This window comes from Alligator mississippiensis, chromosome 3, assembly GCF_030867095.1.
Source record: "Alligator mississippiensis isolate rAllMis1 chromosome 3, rAllMis1, whole genome shotgun sequence".
Classification (NCBI taxonomy): domain Eukaryota; kingdom Metazoa; phylum Chordata; order Crocodylia; family Alligatoridae; genus Alligator; species Alligator mississippiensis.
In genome coordinates this window covers 195,904,643-195,924,660 of record NC_081826.1, presented here as the reverse complement: position 1 = coordinate 195,924,660, position 20,018 = coordinate 195,904,643, and the positions used below count along the sequence as shown (strand labels likewise).

Sequence of the window (20,018 nt, the reverse complement as noted above, 5' to 3'; positions counted from 1 at the left end):
GTATAAACAAGATTAACTCTGGCATCACTATTAACTCTGCCTATACTTAGGACCCATCACATATTTCCACTCTCATCTGGACTTGTTGATAAGAGATCTGAGCTTTAACTCTGAAATTATTTTAAAAAGTAAAGATTTCAGTGTAAGAAAGGTTCTCACAAGTCAGCTTCTTGGTTATATTTTAGGCATACATTTCATTTTTGCCATCAAAAATCAGAAATTACTATTTCTGATTCTATACATCAGTGTTTCCCAAGCTTTTGATGCTGGAACATACTTTTTTTTTTCAGATTAAAATTGGCAGTGCACTTTTCTGAATTGTATGGCATCCCAGTTTATTTCGATAGATTTAAATTCAGAAGACATATGGAGGGAGCATGGGGGATAAAGAGCTTGAGAATCACTGAATTATCTAGTGCCATTTAACTGTAGCAGAGGCAGGACCTCTCCCCTCTGTGCCCTGTCCTTTCCACTGTCTGCCCCCTACTAAACCCTGGCATGTACCTCAGGGGCTAAGGACAGCCTCTGCTGTTGAAGCTGCTCTTCCAGTGCTTCACATACCAGCAGCCACCCCCATGTCCAGGATCGTTTCTGGGAACATGGGGGCACCAGTACAGAGGTAGTTTGGAGGCAGGGAAAGGTGGACAGAGGCAGAAGCAGCAGTGACAGTCCCCAGAGGAGCAGTCACAGGTGCCACTGGAGAAGCTAGGGCAGGTGCAAGGTGCTGGATGAGGGAGGAGAACATGTACCCCTAAAAGGATCTGATGACACTTCCATCGCTCTCACAACACACTAGCATACTGCAGCACCCTTTGGGAATCACCACTCTACATGTTTCCTTACTTCCTATTTCATTTGTTAATAATCATCTCAACATTGCTTATATGCAGTATTGTAGAAACCAGCATCTTTGGAATGAGAGGAAAGACTACTGACCCTAGTATTTCACTGTGCTCTCAGGTGTATGTTCTACTCTGCTTTTGGCTGACAAGGTTCTTTACATAAATGTGATATCTTTTATTAGACCAACTAAATTGGAAAAATTGTTCTTTACAAGCTTTCAGGTACAAACAGCCTTCTTCAGGAAGAGGGAGAATTTGCAGCTGTTTTGTTCACTCCTGGGTGGGATAGAAGCCATTTTAAGTGGCAGATTAGCTGAAAGCAGTGGATAGATTTATAGGTTGTGATGAATCAGATTGAGATGTCAAGCTACCCCCAAACGATAGCTCAAAACTGAAATGAGAGGAACATGCCGTATCCAGAAAAGAAGGGGAGAAAACAGAACAGAAGTGAGTCACTCATTTCAAACTGAAATATGAACACCTAGTAAGGTAACAGGTCACTGGGTCACTTTCTAGAAGACAAAGCACTTAGGTGGGGCACTTAAGTGGGACAACTGGGGCACATTAAGAGGGTTTATGTCTACAGAGAACAAGAGCATCTAATTGGTGGTCTATGGAGATAACTTAACAGTTCAGTTAAATATGATTAGTTTCAGACAACCATCCCAAATATATCTTACTTTAAAACCTCTTTGATTTTTAGATCTTAGTCTTATGATGAGGTCTAAAATACAACGTTGTAGACTGTGAGATCACAGAGAGGACTGAATTTTATTAGTAGATGTTAAGAGTTATGAACCTAAAAAGATGACAAAACCAGTAGGGAAATACAGATCACCTGAGCGAGGGACTAACATAGAAGCGATGGGGGTGAGGAGGGGAATGCAACTAGGTTAAAGAAAATACAATGTTAGCCAACTAAGCCCAGGGTAGGGGAAGGGGAGGGAGGGGGTTTGCAACACTAAGAGAGAAAGAAGATAGATACAAACAAACCCGTACAATAGTCTGCAATAGTGGAGTAAGCAGGTTGGAGGAAGTCCATATAGAGTCTCATCGTGGGGGTCTTCTTTGGGTGGAGTGGGGTGGTCCGTTGTTGAAGATTCCTCTCTAAGTCCGTGAGGTGCAGAGTGGGGTTCAGGCAGTTCCCTCTGGGTCCGGTCTGGTGGCAGTCGGTCTGGCGGGGTCGGTGAATTGGCGGTGGCCTGTGATCTGCTCCACGTAGATGTCACAGGACCAGCAGATTGTGTCAGACACCATGAGGCAGTGTATTAGCTTGACATAGCAGCAGGAGATGAGGTAGGCATGCAGGATGCTCTTGTTGCTGGGGTCCCAGGCTCTGAGCATTCCCACGATGAGCGCGTCAACCTATTAACATGCAAACACAACCCAAGAAGAAGTTAAAGAAGTTAAAAAAGAAAGTAACGAAATCAAATCAAGGCCAGGCAACTAAAGATTAACTGGGTAGAAAAAGGGTATAAATAAGATATTAAATAGAATGAAAAAAAACAGCAAAAGATGAGATGCAGATAATATATTTGTCTGAAGAGAAAACACTACTTTTTTTCCTACTTATTAAATAAATATGCTCTTATTTTGTTTTATTTTCCCCCCCAAAATTATCAGCTTTGTCAACTGGAACGATATAAAACAGGTGCCAGCAATTTACAACCCATGGGCTGGATGTGACCCATGGAGCCACTGGGGGCTTCAGCAGCATTCAGGAACAGGTCATTGGGGTGGGGGGAGGGCTTCATCTGCACCAAGCCCTGGCTGTACAGCAGAAAGCTTTATCCATGCCACGCCTTACCTGGGTTCTAGCGCCAGTCCATCTTGGACCTAAACTCAGTTATTCTAGCCTGCTGCCAGAAAAAAACACTGCAGAGAATAATTTAAAGAGTTGGCAAACTATTGTAGATCGGGCCTAAAATCTTAGGGGGTCACTCACACTGTTCAGGAGAAATCTAAACTAGTATGAAAAAACACCAGTTTTTAAAGGGGTTCTCCCTTTACTTACCCTGATACTGTGACTTTTGACCTTAAGATTACAGAGCAATGAAACTTCCCAGTTGCAGAGTAACTAAGTTATCAGAGCACTGAGGATCAGGACAGTTTAAACAGTACCTAGTGTCATCCAGGGACAGATCTGAAAGAGAAAGTTCACTTCTCAAGATTGTACAGTGTCTAAAAACAGATTTATCTGAGTTTGTATATGCTGGAATGGATGGGCTAGGCCAGGGCTCTCCAACTTTGGAATATACGGGGTCCACATACTGCATGGGTCCTCCACTGCACTGGGACCCCAGGCCCCTACAGTTGCGCCACCCCAAGGGAAGAAGGAGGAGGGAGGGTGAGCCTGGGAACCCTAGTAGCAGCCACCAGAGAAGTGGAGGGATCGGCACCTGGGGAGTGGGCAGGGGTTGCAAAATAACCCCTTGAGGGCCTTATGCAGCCTAGAGGCTGCCACTTAGACAGCTCTGGGTAGGTTAATCTTCCCTATTAAGCAATATTCTAATGATTACAACACCTGACTGGGAACTAAGACTGGTTTCTTTCCCAGATTCTGCCACTGACGCATTCTTAACCTTGAATAGGTCACACAGATTCACTTATTCACAGAAGTTTAGGGCTGGAAGGGACCTCATGAGATCATCAGGTCCAGCCCCCCTGCTCTGGGCAGGAAAGATTGCTGGGGTTAAATAACCACAGCAAGGTGTTCATCCAGTCTCCTTGTAAAGAACTCCAGGGTAGGTCACTTAAGCCAAATGATCCAGACTAGGTGATTAAAGTTAGACACATGAATTCAGATTTAAGCATCTAAATTAAAGTATCCCATTTTTCAGAAGTTTTGAACATAATTTCCACTTGGTTCCTATTACAGCAAGGACTTCTACAGCCAGGGATGTAATAAGTGGATTTCCTCCTTAGGGAAAAGCGGAAGAAAACAAGAATCATAGAAAATTAGGGTTGGAAGGGACCTCAGGAGGTCATCTAGTCCAACCCCTTGCTCAAAGTAGGATCATTCCCAACTACATCATCCCAGCCAGAAATAAGGTAAACTATATAAAATAACAAATGATAAAATGACTGTTATTAGATGTCAATCAAAAAAGATCAGTTATATAAGTACTACTGCTGATTAATAGAAAATCCCAAGATATACCATGTTAGACCAGACTGTCTAAGACAATACTCCCTTTTAATCCTGTGCTGTATCCTATACTGTCATTACCTTGTGCGTAAGTCCAATTAAATATCATTTAAAATCTTTTATAAAGGAAATTCAATAATATTTTTCTTGTAAGAAGACTACAAAAGGCAAAAGTAGTCCTGAGCCATGGAATTATAAACTGAGGCTGTCAAATATCTGTAGGGAACCAGGAAAACAGGGGAACAAAGAAATCTCATAAATGCTGAGAGATGGAGTGGAAGATAAGGTTTCTCTTGGCTTGCTGTCCCTTTGGAGCATATTAAGGGAACTGCGTGCCCTGGTTCACTAATTCTGCATATTCATCATCTGTCACAATGCATTTTTGGGCAGCTTTGTGAAAGTTTTCTTCAGAAGTATGTTATCTTGGAAAATGCAACATGAGTGATACTCTTTGAAGTTCCGGGGAAAAATACAAGCATTTGTTTACAATTCAGGCTTAAAGAAGGCTGGGTCACATGGGGTTACAAAGCAGCCAAAACAAGTAGAGACCTCTGAGGTGCATCTGAAACAAGTTGCTTACAAGTGAAAGAGCATTACAAATGTTTCACAACATACTGCTATCATGCTCTTGTGGTATGAACACTGGACTAGCAGTCAAAGACCTTATTTCTAGAGAGGTTAAGAGCTCCAAATAGAGCCTCTGGGAACTGAAGATACTCAGATGCTAAATGAACCACCAGATTCTGTGGTTTGGTACCTGGCCTTGCCATTAATTTGCTTATGACCTTGAGCAAGTCCCCTAGATAAAGATTTTTTTTTAACTAGTAATTTTGATTGTCTCAAGAAGTAGCTTCTAAACTTGAGACATCTTGAAGGTGACTGATTTTAGAAGAGTGGGTTCCACAACACATCAAAAAAAAAATCAACCTTCAAAAGTATCTCAGGTTTGCTACCCAACAACAGCTGTACCTGAAATTGCTAGTTACTGGGTGTGTCTACACATGCATTTGATCCATGATCAGTTTACTTGTGAGAAAACTACTCACGAGTAAATGTTCCCAGGCAGGTGTCTACAAATGCAGGGAAGCGGGAGCAGATTGGCTGCTAATGGCAGCAAACTGTTCCTGCTTCCTGGGGCCCCATAATGGGCCCCTTCCACCACCAGGGGGAGTTCTAGGATCGGTGGATCGGGGTAGGGGACTAGGACCTACCCCACCCCTGCACCTCTTTCCACGTCCCATGCCTCAATCACCTGGCCAGGGCACAGGGCTGGGACCTGCCCCTGACCGGGAGAATTCCCAGCCCCTGCTCCATGATTGTAGGGCAGGGACTGGAGAGCCTGTTTCCTGCTCAACTCTGAGGAAATGTGACTGGTCCTGGGGACCAGAAACTCCATGGGAGGGGTTTGGGCAGCGCAGAGGGATGCAGGGTCCGGGACCCCAGCACTTGGACACGAACAAGAGGATGCATGAGTGAGGTGGAAACAATACCGCCTCTCCTTTTTTTCCTTTTTTCTGTTGCACTGTTTCATTTTTTTCTTTTGATTGAGCCACATCCAGAAGGGGCCCGGGAGTGGACAAACACCCCTACGAGCAGAATTAGCTAAGGGCAAGTGGTTAGGACAGCCAGCCACCTGAATAGGGGCAGTGTTGAATTAAGAGTGTTCAGTAACTTACTAAGGACTCATGCGGTCTGAAAATTAATTAGAGACCCATTTGATTTTGAACTTGAGTTGGACTGACGTGATTTATGAATTAATTTCAAACATTGTTGCCTGATGAATTTTGATCATGGACTGTGATGATTTCTCAATTAAGACTGAGACTTCTTTTTTTTAATAGTGAATTAATTAATGAAAGTATTTGATTTGTAACATCTCCGGGGCAGTCAAATTAATTACACATGGGACGTCCCTTTAATCAAGACATCCTTTAAGGAAGAAAAACACCAAACCTAGCTGGTTGCCTATAATTTGAATACTGAACACCATAAGGCTGGTAAGCTGCAGTGGTGTGTGGATGGGGTGTAGGGGTGGAGGAGCCCCAAGAAACGCGTATATAAAGCGTACACTAGGGCAGTCAACGACATACTTTTAACCTCCCTTATTTTGACCTTAAGATCAAGACATGGCAGCTGAGACCTCCCAAGGGAAAAACACTCAACATACCAATGTGTCAGCACAGACAGGGTCTCAATCCTGGTCAGTGCAGTCCTGAACCGCTTGTCACTTACTGGTCTGGCACAGGCAGTTACATTGCATTTGAAGGTAGCAAATTTACTCACAATTAGTGAGGTTTACTGAGCAGGTTTACTTTGCCTCCATTGTTTCTGCACAGCAGCAACAGTGCCTGCCCACCCGCCTGCCTGGTGCACCATGCCACTTTGCCTCTCCGCTGAACTGTGCCCCACACCCCTGCTGCTGCTTGCAGTGGCGCCACTCACTTGGGCAAGTAGGGAGGGCACCAAAATACAAGTTCATTCAGGGCACCATTTTCCCTAAGGCCAGCTCTGCTCAGCGCAGTAAATTAGTTACTTAGTTGTATCTTGCTCATCTTACTATTTTAATCAATGATGCATGCACACACCATATTTCCTATAAACTCCAGTGCTACACAACTTTTGAACTGGACCTTTCAAAAGAGGAACGTTTCACACAATATAAGCCAAATTTTAAAATGTGCCTTAATTCTCCCAGAAGAATTTGTTGCTATAAAAACTAAACACAGGGCAATCATGGAAACAATTTGCAAGCACAATTTTAGATGTCTTATTTTTAAACAGTTAATGAAAAACTATAATTTTCCTCCATGTATATGCATAAGATTAAGAATAACAGAGTGTATAAAGTAATGAATATACCCCACTCTTAGATGGGAAGGGGGAGGGCAAATAATCAGTTTATCCTAGAAAATGTTATATTTATATTATTGTTCTTAGAATACATATCACTAACACAAAGGGTTACGAACATTCCAATATAATGGCATACTTTTTCATTTAAGATCACAAGCATTGATTTTAAATTAAATTTCAATTTGAAAAAGCATTTTTTAAAATTTGCTTTATGTCTTCTTATTTTACCTCATGTGATAGTCATTTTTATGGCCAGGATCATGTGGGTATTTGTATATCTTCTACTACCACTAATGTCCACATAGTAGCACATTACAAACAGTAATCAACAGTTTGCTGCACAAACGGCAAATTTCACTCTTCCTAAAAAGAGAGTATACCACGTTCAGGTTCTAGTTAAGGGCTAAAAAGAAGGGCACCTCAGAAACGTATTCATACAAAGAGGCATAAGTAGTCCTAGGAAAACTTCCCCAGCTTTCACCAGATGCTATGAATGGACTTGCAGAAAGCAGGGACTCTACATAGTAAGAAATTTAAAAAGAAAAGGTAAGAGAAGGGGACATTGCTGAGAGAAGTGAAGGTGGATTGAATATATCAATAGGGATAAATAAGGCAGTTAACTCATTGAGGCACATACAGGATATACAAGCTAGTAATCACTGTAGAACATATTACTCTTTTGAGAGATGTTGATATGTAAGTATGGCAGAAAGCAGTGTAGAGATGCACCGTAGGACCCTGCTACATGTTACATACATTATACAATTATATGGTTAATCACACAATAAATTTAAAGCACCCAAATGTGTAAAGTAATTATCACATGATAGGAATGACTATCCAGCTATGAGAAGAGCAACCGGCTATAGAGTTAGTGCTTGAAAATGTATAGCAACTCTATGTAAATGGTTTATATCCAGCATTCATTTGAATATGTAGCAGGGCCCTTAGGGTGTCTAGACATGTGCTCGGGGGGGGGGGGGGGGAGGGTTAATTAGTGTGGCTCTGTGAGATGCTCTAATTAAAACACCCAGAGCATCTTGTTTATCAGTTGGACAAACTTTAGATAAAGCATCCCGCCACCATTTTGAAGCGTAGGGACACTGATACACAAAACATGGAGGCTGGCTGGAGCGTGGTAATTACCATGCTGTGGCAGACTCGATTAATCGAATCTGCTCTGATGTGCTGTAATTACAGTGTGTTGGAACAGCATCCACACTTGTGTATCAGCACCCTTAGAGACTAATCAGAGGTGCATAAATTGGTGTCTGATTAATTGATCTTGCTAACAAAACCTTATTATCTCTGATTCAGTTAGTCTCTAAGGTGTATCTTTATCCTTCTTCTGCCTGACTTCAGACTAACATAGCTACCTGTCTCTCTGATGCATAAGTATGTTTCAGCTATGTCTTCAAAAGCCGACTCTTTTGAAAAGTTTCACTTCATCAAAAAAATACATTTGACTTTTGTATACCCAAACTTGGAAGCCTATTCATCAGATCTTTTTTTATCTGGCATGAGTTTCCATGCTGCAAAATATGAAATTATTTTCCCTTTATTTTCTAAATCTGATATTAGCACCAAGACGTAAGAATTTTTGTATCTTTTGTGCACAAGTTCTAACTACTCCACAGGGGTAATCTTAACACTTCCTTCAACAGTTCTACCAAGTTCATTTCTCTTCCGCTCTCAAAACATTAACTATAAATTGTTTTTGATCCAAAGCTTTAGTGAATACAAGATCAACATGCAGCAGAATTACGGCATGATACTGCAAACATTCTGGTATGGGGAAATTGAGGTGGCAAATTATTTACCCTGAAAACTGAGCAAACATTCCTTTAGCCTCTCCTCGTATCAGAGAAACTAAAATTGCCCTGAAAACTTCTGAGAGTAAATGCAGCAATTCCTCCCCCCCCCCCCCACCTCCCCCCGGTCCCTCCACTGAACAGGTATATTCACAGATCATTAGTAGTGATGACTGTGGTTAGCAGAATCATAGCCCATGTATTCAAATTAACTAAAATATTACCATATCTGAATGTATGGGAAGGCTTCTAGTTCTAAATAAATCCTTGACTTAGTACAATAATATTTATGTTCCACAGTGCATACAGCAGGAATCTAAATAATTGCTGAGACATTAAGAAAGTCCCTTGACATTACATAAACTCTAACGTTGGTCAAAAAGGTTCAATTTACATTCTGTCATACTACATCAGTCAGAAACAACTGTAGTTACCAGCACAGTAGGCCATAAACTGTTTAGGGACAACAATTACACACAAACCAGTATAAGTGATCAGAAACTATAACATACCATTTCTGTAACAGAAAAGAAATTCACTGCACATAAACCACTTTCAAAATGGCCAAAACCAGTTTAAGATAAACGTGGATGGATGTGTGGGGGCTGAGGGGGATCTGGGAAAGGGTCGACTGGGTTGTGGCCACAAACCCAGCACGTACAGATGGGTACTTTTGACCGCTGGAGTAGAATTAGGCACAAACGCATACTGGTTCAAACAAAGATGGCTTTACTTACACTGTCGAGATGTACAGCGTAGGAAGAAAGTTAACTTCAAACTTCAGTTTCAGTTTAACCGAGGAGCTCTGATAAGATGAGATAACTTTCTAACGGGTCTGAATACGAGCATGCAGGACACGGGGCACGTCGGGATGGTCAGCGACGGGGAGTCGTCAGCGGTTGATCAGTCCGCCACGTTCACTCCAAGATGGGCACGGAGTTCTCCAACTTGGGCGGAAACTGCTCCAACCATTTATACGGCTAGCGAGCCAATTGCTAGTCACCACGTAGGAATAATTTAGAACTGGCCAATAGTAGCGTGTGAATTTGCATATGAGTGGCGGGAACCTTTCCACGCCGGGGTTCTCTACCGTGCCGAGAAATTCCCTCGTACAAAATCTCACCGTGCCTTGTGCTAGAAAGTTCCACTGTGCCAAGGCACTCAACCACTAGGCTCTGACATGCCCCCTTGCCGATGGCACAGCTGGAAATTGGAGCACATGCACGTCGTCTAAGTCATCGTTCCTCTCAGGGGGTTCATAAGGTAACCGGTTATATACAAAAACATACAACGAAAAAAGTTCGTCCTCAAAGGATCGAATCAAATAATAACCAATACAAACACAAACACACATAAGTACATTAGTTACAAAAAGTTCAATCACGAGGAGTTCAATAGGTGTCATGGCGAAGTCAGGCCTCTGCGTTTTCTCCACCTCTCTCTGGGTCCGCCTCTGACACGTATCCAGAGCCTCGGACAAAACAACTGTCAAGAAAGAATTCTTTGAACAGTTAATTAACTTATATTACAATATCTATATGGAGCCGCGCACGCAACGGAACAGCTAATCAGATTTTTTTTTTCGCGGCTTCCCACTTTTTTCAAAGCACACGATACAGGTGCTCGGACACGACTCGGCTCTGGACAACTCTCACACACCCGCAGATGCACCATCACGGATGACGATCCATGCACAGACGCTGCGTGGTCTTGTCCTTGCTCAGCGAGATGAGGACGTCCCGGAGTCGTCGTCTGACTCTCTTGGATACTGGAAACCTAGTTCATAGGCCAGTTGCCATTGGCCCGCGTCTCCCAGGATTTGCAGCTGCCGCTTCGTGAGCCTAGAATGTTGCAGGAGGAATCCAAACATGATCCTCTCCTCTAGTGTTCTTTGCGGCGGTGCCACATTCACTCTAACTCGCTAGAGGTTCCTGTGTCCAACTTCATGAGGGCCTGTAACCGCGGGAGTTGTCGTAAAAGATTACTCGCAGGTTGGCCAGCTAGTGGGTTGAGGAGGATTCGAAGGATGGTGGCGTTTCTTCCTCCATAAACTTCAACACAGGCTTCTATGCCATTGAAAGTCACCGGAACAGTTCCCAGGTTTTGCAGGTGGCGGTGAGGCCACGGTCTTCGCTGCTGGGGCGGTGTCAGTCCCAGCGCGCGCGCTCGGGAGTTCCAGGAACAGTATGAGCTTCTTATTATCGCCAGTAGAATCTGCTCTGCACTGACCTTCGATGGGCGGCCGTTGTGCCACATGTGGGATTTGTGATCGACCTGGCCCACGACAAGCACTGGAAGTGGAATGAGCCAATGAACGTTGCACGTCACTAGGTCTATGTCGGTGGTGTGCCCTCCACTCCACGAGGTTTGTTGGGTTAGGACACTAGCCTCTTCCAAGTCCAACAAGTCGGATCCAAATCCCACGACCAGACGTCCTAACCACACGGCTAGAGTCTCTTCAGGCTTTATCTTTGATTCTTTACACAGTTCCTGTAACTCAGTCCAAGTGCAGGCGCGATAGGTGGTGCAGACTGTACCCTGCACATTAGTTACTCGGCTGACTGTCACTGCAGAACAAGCTGCTGTCAGAGCTGTTGCTGTATCTAGTGGGAGGGGCGGATGTAACCCTCCACTCGATGCCCCCTCCCCGTAGTAAGGAGGCAGGGCTGCCAGGAGCGACGTCACCTCGGTGGGCGGGGTTGCTGGGTGGATTCCCGCCGACTCTCCTGAAGACCCGCCCTTCTCTTCTGGGTTCTCCGGGCAGCTCGCTTCTTCCTCGGCACCATCTTGGAGTGGCGTCGACTCGGGGCTTTTCTCTACTACTGCTTCTTTAGCTGCCTGAATGGCTGCAAGCAGCTGGGCTTCCAAATCTGCATTCTTCCACAGCAAAGTTGTTATGGCGCGGAACAGTACACTCAACATTCTCCCCTTGTCTTTCGGGCCTGCCCTCTCGGAGGTGGCGCGTTCCTCCACCTCTAGACCTTCATGAAGCTCGGAAAGAACCTCGCGGCCCTTCAACCCAAATGTCAGGGCTGGGGGACTGAAGCGGCCGGTCGGCGTTGGTTCTCCACCCTCCCGCACGAGTCGCGTACAGCGGGCAAACTCCTGGCTGAGGGTCGGGCTCACCTCGCTCGGCTCGAACCCGGCGAAGGATGCAGTGCCCCCTTCCTCCCGGGGCTTAAACAAGACCCGCTCACTGCTCATCACACACCCGAACGCTCCGGGGTGTAGATGTGCTTCCCATTCTTCCGAATCTTCTTCTTCCCCCTTCAGTGAAAGGTAGCCGCACCTTTCACTTATTCCGCCCGCCTGATGATAGGCGATGTGGGCGCCTAGTTCTGCGGCGTTCAACACGTGGCGTCTCCCACTACGCCAGGGGCAGCTCCCAACTAATTCTAACTCCATCGGGTCTTCCCCAAATCCCAATCCTGATGATCCTGATCCTGTTCCCAATCCTGATCCTGATCCTGTTCGTGACGCCATGTGGGGGCCGAGGGGGATCCGGGAAAGGGTCGACTGGGTTGTGGCCACAAACCCAGCACGTACAGATGGGTACTTTTGACCGCTGGAGTAGAATTAGGCACAAACGCGTACTGGTTCAAACAAAGATGGCTTTACTTACACTGTCGAGATGTACAGCGTAGGAAGAAAGTTAACTTCAAACTTCAGTTTCAGTTTAACCGAGGAGCTCTGATAAGACGAGATATCTTTCTAACGGGTCTGAATACGAGCATGCAGGACACGGGGTACGTCAGGATGGTCAGCGACGGGGAGTCGTCAGCGGTTGATCAGTCCGCCACGTTCACTCCAAGATGGGCGCGGAGTTCTCCAACTTGGGCGGAAACTGCTCCAACCTTTTATACGGCTAGCGAGCCAATTGCTAGTCGCCACATAGGAATAATTTAGAACCAGCCAATAGTAGTGTGTGAATTTGCATATGAGTGGCGGGAACCTTTCCACGCTGGGGTTCTCTACCATGCCGAGAAATTCCCTCGTACAAAATCTCACCGTGTCTTGTGCTAGAAAGTTCCACTGTGCCGAGGCACTCAACCACTAGGCTCTGACAGGATGTAGTATCAGACTTAACTGATTTAGGTTAAATCAGTTTATTGAATTTCTGCCCCAGATCCCTCCAGATTCAAGTTAACTCACAATGCCCCAGCATCCCAAGATGCTTTGTACCTCCCTGCAAACCCCCACTCACAGGATGAGTAACTAGCTTTGGCCCAAGCTTTCTGCTCCAGCTGAGCAGGGAAGCATTCTCTAGTGTCCCCCGGCTTCTGGCCTGGGCCACTGCGGGTATGTGGCTGCATTTCTGGAATTAAAAGTGAATGCCTGTTTACTTGCTCATTGGTTCAATCTATGCAGTTTAGACTAACCTGTGAAGATTGAAATTGATTCAGCTTCGGGCTTTTTGACTGTATGTACTTAGCCGGTATCCTGATCCTATCTGCAGAAGCTCAGTGGGGTCAGCATACATAAATTCCCATGACTGTGGAACTATAGTATTTTTTTTAGTGTACTACAGTTGATTCACATCTGCTTTCATAATATACTCCTGTCTGCCAACTTCAGTTGTCTTCATGGGTCATCAGTCAACACAGTAACAGCAAAATCCATTCCTTAAATACCTTCTGATTTCTGAACAATGAAAATGTATTTATAATTTCTATTGGATTGGGGACCAGGTTGGTAATGAGCTAAGCTTTTCAGGTCTGATGAAATGGCTTGTTGATATTTTTTTAAGATCAGTACCATCAATGATAAGATTTGCTATGTTTGATAGTCTTTGCTCAGGAGACATCCAAAAATAAAAGAAAAGATCTCAGCAGATAAAAGGTGAGGCTCACATATCAGGAGGCACAAAACGAGGGGAAGGCTGGGCACACTCTACCTACATTCTGACTCAGGCTTTGACTTTTATTGGAATGTATTTAAAAGTCTATAAAAGGAAACAAAAAACATACAAATAATTAGCCTAGTCTTTAAAGGAGAACAATAGAGGGGGTTGAATGAGGCTAGAAAATAAAGTGGATAAGCAGTAAAAACAAAAGTACACACCCAGCTCTACAGTGTACTCAGGAAAATCATTGTGAGGGAGCTAGAGGAACAAAGACAAAGGAGCAATCTGCCCTGACCATTTACAGCAGACAATAGATATTTGAGCTACAATTGGTTAGTAATTTAGGGTGGGAATATGAAAAGGACTTAGCATTGCCATAATGCTGTTCTTATTGAAGTGAGTGAGTGGTACTATTAGCTGCACTGGGAGCAGTCACAAGTTGATGAAAATCAAGCTTTGAAAATGCCATGATAAAGCTTCAAGGACCCCTCCTCTCCTCTGGGACCTGGTATTTCTCACACAACAAATTTAGGCTGGTACAATGCCACTGACTTTGTCAGAGGTACTCCTAATTTATACAGGTGTCAATAGGATCAGGATCAAGTTCAAGAAAACTAACAATTTCATCCTTCAAAATATAATTTGATGTTTGTTTTCATGCTTTTAGATTTAAATAATTGATAATGACCTTTAAAAGTATTGATGGCTTTTGGGCCATGAGAATCCTAAAAACTAGAAAGCATAGCCTTAAGCCAACATTCTTTGATATATATCTCCTATCTTTGAAATACATACAACTGGGAATGAAGATCCTCTCAGAGCAAAGAAAACACCCATAGCTATATAGTAAATTGATTTAAAAGATGTTCTATAAAATGAATAAATTGACTTATATTGTTATTCAAAATAGGCTCTAAGTGGTGGTATCTTTGTATTGATTTATTATATAGCTGTAGAAAAGGTATATTGGTAAGGAGCCTCACCCTTACCATCTATTAAGATGTACTTCTGGTTCATTAATGTTGTTGGTTACATAATTTTCTTTTTCCTTGTCCTTTTATAAAACATTTTATAAGCCCTGTGGTTTATAACACTCCCATTGATTTCAATAGGATCAAAAGGAGGTTTTAAGATACAGTAATATCGGGTTCTTAGTTTTGATGTGAAGATTATTAGTTTCACTCTACCAAAAACTATTATTCTGTTCAAACATGACAAAATACATGTTGCATGATTGAAAACTAGAAGACCCTACCAAGAACACATGTGTCTCGTGAAGAATATATAGGACAAAGGTCACAGCTGTTCAGCAAGCAACAGAAGACAAATGGCAAAAAAAAAAAAAATAAAATGAAACAATCTCTTATTGTTCACATCTCAATCTCTTTCTCATTTATTTTATATAGTTATATTATATATTGTCTTACATAAGACTACATACATTTAAGTAGGCCTGAAAGTGCAATAAAAATAGATTATAATAGAAGTAAAGTTATTTCTAATAATTATTCGTTCCAATCCAAATACACAGGAACCATTCACCGAAATAAGTGTTTGTGACAAAAAGAAAACACCAACAGTTACCATAAAATGTCCCCCATCTTGTTCCCACCACCATTTAAAGCAAAATTCCCTCTGGCTGCAATGGGAACAGAACAATGCATTTAAATTTAAAAAACTAAGAATTTTTAACTGTGCCAATTTCATCCAACAAATAAAACCCTATGAAAAGCCTTGGGAAGGCGAAAAGAGAGATCTTAAAACTATCTTCACAAAGTGGCTGAACAATAACACCATCCATTTTGGGGGGTGACTCAGAACCTGAAGTCAAAGCAAAATGGTTAGGTGGGCTTTTTGTGCAGAGCATGTTACTGGCATTATTACATCATTTGCCCTACAATTTGTAATGGTAACTGAACACGTAGCAAGCAGATATCAGTATTGATTTTGACACACGCAGCTCTGATTCCTCCAGAGAACATATTTTTCCATATGTGAATTCTGTACAAGCGATGAGCAGAGCCATTCAAATTAGAGTTCTGTTCGGATGAGGAGACTGCTACCAGGCAGCTGGATTTACTGATGATAGACCTTACTCTCTGCATTAGTCCTTTACACTCCAGGTTTGTTAAACTTCTGAATATACTGCAAAGCCCAGTTTTTGCCCCAACCCTGCAATATGAGAGATGATAGAAGAAATTATCTCTGGGTATTTATAATATTTTTCTGCTGTACTCACTATCCTGAGAAGTTTGCATCTGTTTTTTTTTTCTGTTCTTTTATGAGTAGCATAAAATCTGTATGTACTTTATACATTAAATTAAAAGCGTTAATATTTGAAAGGATAGAATAAAAATTATCATGTTTTCATTAAACTAAATATGGAAAATATCAATATCTCTTGAGTTCTCCTGAATGTTTAATCTGTAAGCTAATGTTACTTAGATTCACGCAGGAGGAAAAAAGATCATCTTTGTTTAAAAATGTCATGGGAATAAGATTTCCATTTTATCATTACATATTTTACTTTAATTTTGTTTGTAGTAAATATTTCTGATACTTATAGAAACACAAATCATTTAAGAATAAATTATTATATTTATCACACTCATCAAAAATTCAATTTGTTATTAAGAGAGAGTAACAACCTCTCCAGCAGTGTATTACATCACAGATTAAATATTTATTTGGAAAAATGTAGAAGTAGTATGCACACACATTTCATTTCAAGAATAATGTATGAAAGTATAATCAAAGTTAATTTTTTATGAGACAGAACTAGGAATGCTTATTAAAACTGACTACTCAGGGGTGGGAAATTTGGTGTGTTGGGTGGAGAGATTGCTATTGATATGATGATCACCTTCCCCCTGCCAAATTCCCAGACTCCAATCCCCCCACTCCTGGTTGCAGCCAGACCAAGCCCATCCCTGCATCTGAATCAGGGCCAGGCCATAACCCCTTCCCCTGCTATGGGGCTGGTTTGGGAGTGGGCCATGTCCCCTTTCCCCATGAATCTAAGCTGCAATCCCTCCTCCACAGTGCCGGGTTGGGGCCAGGCCTTGCCCGCTTTCTCCCACGGGGCTAAGTCATGCCCTCTACTCCACTCCCCACTGAAGGGCCAAGCCATGCCCCTTTCCTCTATGGGGCTAAGCCATTCCCCCTTCCCCTCCAGTCCAGGTCGCAGGTTGCAGATGGGGAGATGGGAACAACAGTGGGAGGGGCAATGGTTAGGGGGTTGAGTTCCCACTCCTTATACCTGCTCCTAGGACATTGGGCTGGCTGAGGGAACCCACCTCCTTGCCCGATGCTGCTGCTGTCACTGTCACTGAGCCCATCCTGCAGGCAGCCTGGTTGCCACAGGCAGGAATTGCTTTGAACCTTGCCCCATACCTGGAACAGTAGGAAAGCAACAAGAGCAGGGGAAGGGACATGCCTTTGAGTATGGAGGGGATTTTCACCTGTTTTGGGGACTTGGCGCAGTATGTCCACACTGTTAGGTTGCACAGGAGGACGCTGGCTGGGAGCAGGGGTGCAGCCACCCCTGCAGCACAGGTGGTTTCTCCTGTACCTGCCTTTGCCAAATCATGGATCCACCCCTAATTGGGGTACATAAATGTACAATAATAGTGTAATTTAAAATAATGTAGGGCGAATGCATGTAAGAAGTGGAGCACTATGCACCAGAAAGGAATGACCTTTTAAGGTACCACAGGAAGGAGGCACAGAACCCCAACCTGTGCCTAATTACCTACTTCCCAAGTGATGGGTCTGGGTTTGCCCTTGGACTTCGACTGGGCTGCTAAGCATCATTTGAATGTAGCTCAGGGCCAGAGGCTTTGTAGACAGCACAAATACCAGTCTAATGCACGGGATCGGTAGCAAAATAACTTTGTAGGATCTCAGTCAGAAAGGGTTAAGGAAGAATCTTTCCCTATCAGCCACTGGGAAAGGTATGGCTGGACATATCTGTGATGAGCTGTAGGACCAAAAGATTAATCCAGAGAGAGAAACCTGGCTATTCATCTTCCCAAGATCAAAAAAGGATGAGTTGCAAAAACTTACTCCTAGGTCCTCTGCTCTCTAGTGGAACCAGGAGTGGGAAAACTAGGTTGAAAGTTCCTAGTCTTAACAAAATATGAATTTTCATTTCTACCTAGGAGAACTTTTCTAATCCTTGCACTCTCCTATGCCTGATGAAGGCTGCTTGTGCCCAAAAGCTTTTGCAAGTATCTAGTTGATCTAATAAAAGATATCACCACTGCCATGAGTTTTGATTCCTTTAGTAATGAATATTTTTAATAGGAAAACTTCAACAGGAGATAGGCTGGCCCCTTGGGATGACACACTTGGGCTGAACCCCCAAGACGTTGGGATGAGCTAGGGCTCTGCAGAGCATAGTAGTAGCAGTGTTACGCACATGCTGTCTAACAGAAACTTAGGTGTCTTTCAGATGGCAATAATTTTATGAATGCTAGTGGCCAGAAGCAAGGCACATATTCACTATGGAGCCCATGGTGTCATGTAGATACACAAGCTGTACCTGAAAAAACTAGCTCAGATACTAGCATTAGCTAAGCTGCATTCCTGTTAAGTTTTGGGGAAAGGATAAAGGTAGAAGGTTAAATTACAAACCAACAAAAGTAATAGCACAGGAAAAAAAAATTATTTTGAGCTGCTTAATCCTCACAATAGAACCATTAGCTTGCATCATTACAGTAAATGTAATTTTTAATTTAAAAATAATTTTCTATAAACTTGTACAAACATAAATGCATGTGATAGATAAAACTATCTCTGAACCTTGTTAATAGGCATCATAATGATGCTCATGCTGATACATCACCTCCAGCCCTCACTGGAGAAGAATACTCCACTTTACAGTCCTCCATGCATTACAGCATCATTTATGTGAACCTGAGAAATACCAGACTGGGTCAGACTAAAAGTCCATTTAGCCCAGTTCTCACCGTGGCAGGATTGGATGCTTCAGGGAGAGCATATGAACAGGATACATCTAGAGCAGGGGTGTCAAACTCATCTGGCCCATGGGCCCAATGAATGGTGTGGGGCTGGCCCCATGGATACCCCGCACACTCGCTTGCCAGATCCAGTGCATGTGGAGCCTGCTTCAGCCAGTCCAGGATTGCATTGCATGTGGCACCCATTCTGGCCAGATCAGGATGTAAGCTACATGAGATGCCTGCTCCAGCTGATCCACGAAAATGGGCCCCACATGCAGAGCGAGTCTTGGACTACCTGTAGCAGGTGCCACATGCAGCGTACTCCTGGACTGCACAAAGCAGGTGCTGGACCCAGCATATGGGAGACCCAAAGACCCCCACTACCTGCACGCTGGATCTAGCACCCACTCTCCTTGGTCCGGAACTGCACCCACACGTGGTGCCTGCTCCAGACCGGCTGGAGTGGGTGGCACATGAGGCTCACATCCCGGACCGGCCTGAACGGGCACCGAGGGTGCCAGCACTGGCATACGAGGGAAGTCCCACACTAGCCCTGCACATGTGCCTTGTGCATCATGTGCCCTGGGGCCTGCATGCAGCGCAGGTTGGGTGCACACCATGTGGATTAACTTGAGACCCAGGTCCAGCACCAGGGGTTGGAAAATGTGACTCCCATGGGCCGTATCTTTGATACCCCCGTTCCACAGCGACCTGTTCCCTGTCATCCCATCCCTGACATCTACCATCCTTGGGTTACAGGTGCTGAAGCAAAGCGCACACCCCCGACTGCTCAGTGCCATCACTGTTTAACATATTTCGCTGCACCTGGTCTACCCAGCCAGCCCTCGACCCCTGGCATCACAGCTACGAAGAGGCACAACTAGGCCTTCCTACGCCACTCCCTTTGCTTTCTTTTTTTTAACTAAGCTTCGAGACCAAATGGGCCAAGGCACCCAGAGAGCCACTCGCATTTTTTTCCACGAGGAGGAAACATCTCAAGTGAGGCTTCAAGCCAGAGGGAGACACCTCGGTCTGCTGCGCGAGCTGGGGTGGGGAGAAGCCGTGGCCCCCCTGGTTCCCGGGGCTGGGGGGAGCGGAGGATCCACGCCGGCCTTCACAGGCAGGGCTGGGGGCCACATTGGCCAGCCGGGCTCTGGACTTCGGAGCGGGATTGTGCGGGCTGCGGGAAAGGATTTTCCACAGGCAAGTCCGGGTGCCTGGAAACCCCAGGGCTTCACCAGAGGGGCTGGGGGCTGCCTCTCGCGGCCCGGGGGCCCAGGAGCGCAGGGGCTGCCCCAGCCCCACACGCGGGAGGGGGACGGCAAGCGACTGACAGGGACAGCCCAGTGACATCACCACCACCGCCGCCGCTCTGCACACGGCCCCTCCGTACACACGCACGCAGACTCCCCCTCCCCGCCGGGGGTTTCGGTGACGTCACGCCCAGCACCGCCTCTTCCTGCCTACCAGGCTCCTCCTCCCGGCGCTAGCGACTCCGACGGCGCTCGCGTGCGGCGGCGGCCATCCTCGCGCTTGGCGGCGGCGGCGGCGGCGGCT

The 20,018-nt window shown here is 44.6% G+C and overlaps 1 protein-coding gene across 4 annotated transcripts; it reads right to left on the bottom strand.

Moving 5' to 3' along the window:
* Positions 1 to 1,594: 1,594 nt before the first annotated feature.
* Positions 1,595 to 20,017, bottom strand: LOC109280760 (uncharacterized). Of its 4 annotated transcripts, none has more exons than XR_009460985.1 (2): positions 19,929 to 20,017; positions 1,595 to 2,207 (listed from the first exon to the last, which is right to left on the bottom strand). XR_009460985.1 is itself a non-coding variant. In XM_059724791.1 (2 exons), the coding sequence occupies exon 2, from the start codon at positions 12,135 to 12,137 to the stop codon at positions 10,563 to 10,565; it is 1,575 nt and encodes a 524-aa protein (XP_059580774.1). In that variant the 5' UTR covers positions 12,138 to 15,669; positions 19,929 to 20,013; the 3' UTR covers positions 9,367 to 10,562. The 4 variants fall into 4 exon arrangements, 3 of the variants coding, with proteins under 3 accessions (XP_059580774.1, XP_059580775.1, XP_059580776.1); XM_059724791.1 differs by lacking the exon at positions 1,595 to 2,207 and adding an exon at positions 9,367 to 15,669 and having other exon boundaries at positions 19,929 to 20,013; XM_059724792.1 differs by lacking the exons at positions 1,595 to 2,207; positions 19,929 to 20,017 and adding exons at positions 9,367 to 15,669; positions 19,488 to 19,916.
* Between the last annotated feature and the right edge of the window lies 1 nt (position 20,018).

Bases quoted from the DNA above. Each gene is read 5' to 3' on its own strand.
- LOC109280760 (XM_059724791.1), bottom strand. From the start codon at position 12,137: ATGGCGTCACGAACAGGATCAGGATCAGGATTGGGAACAGGATCAGGA.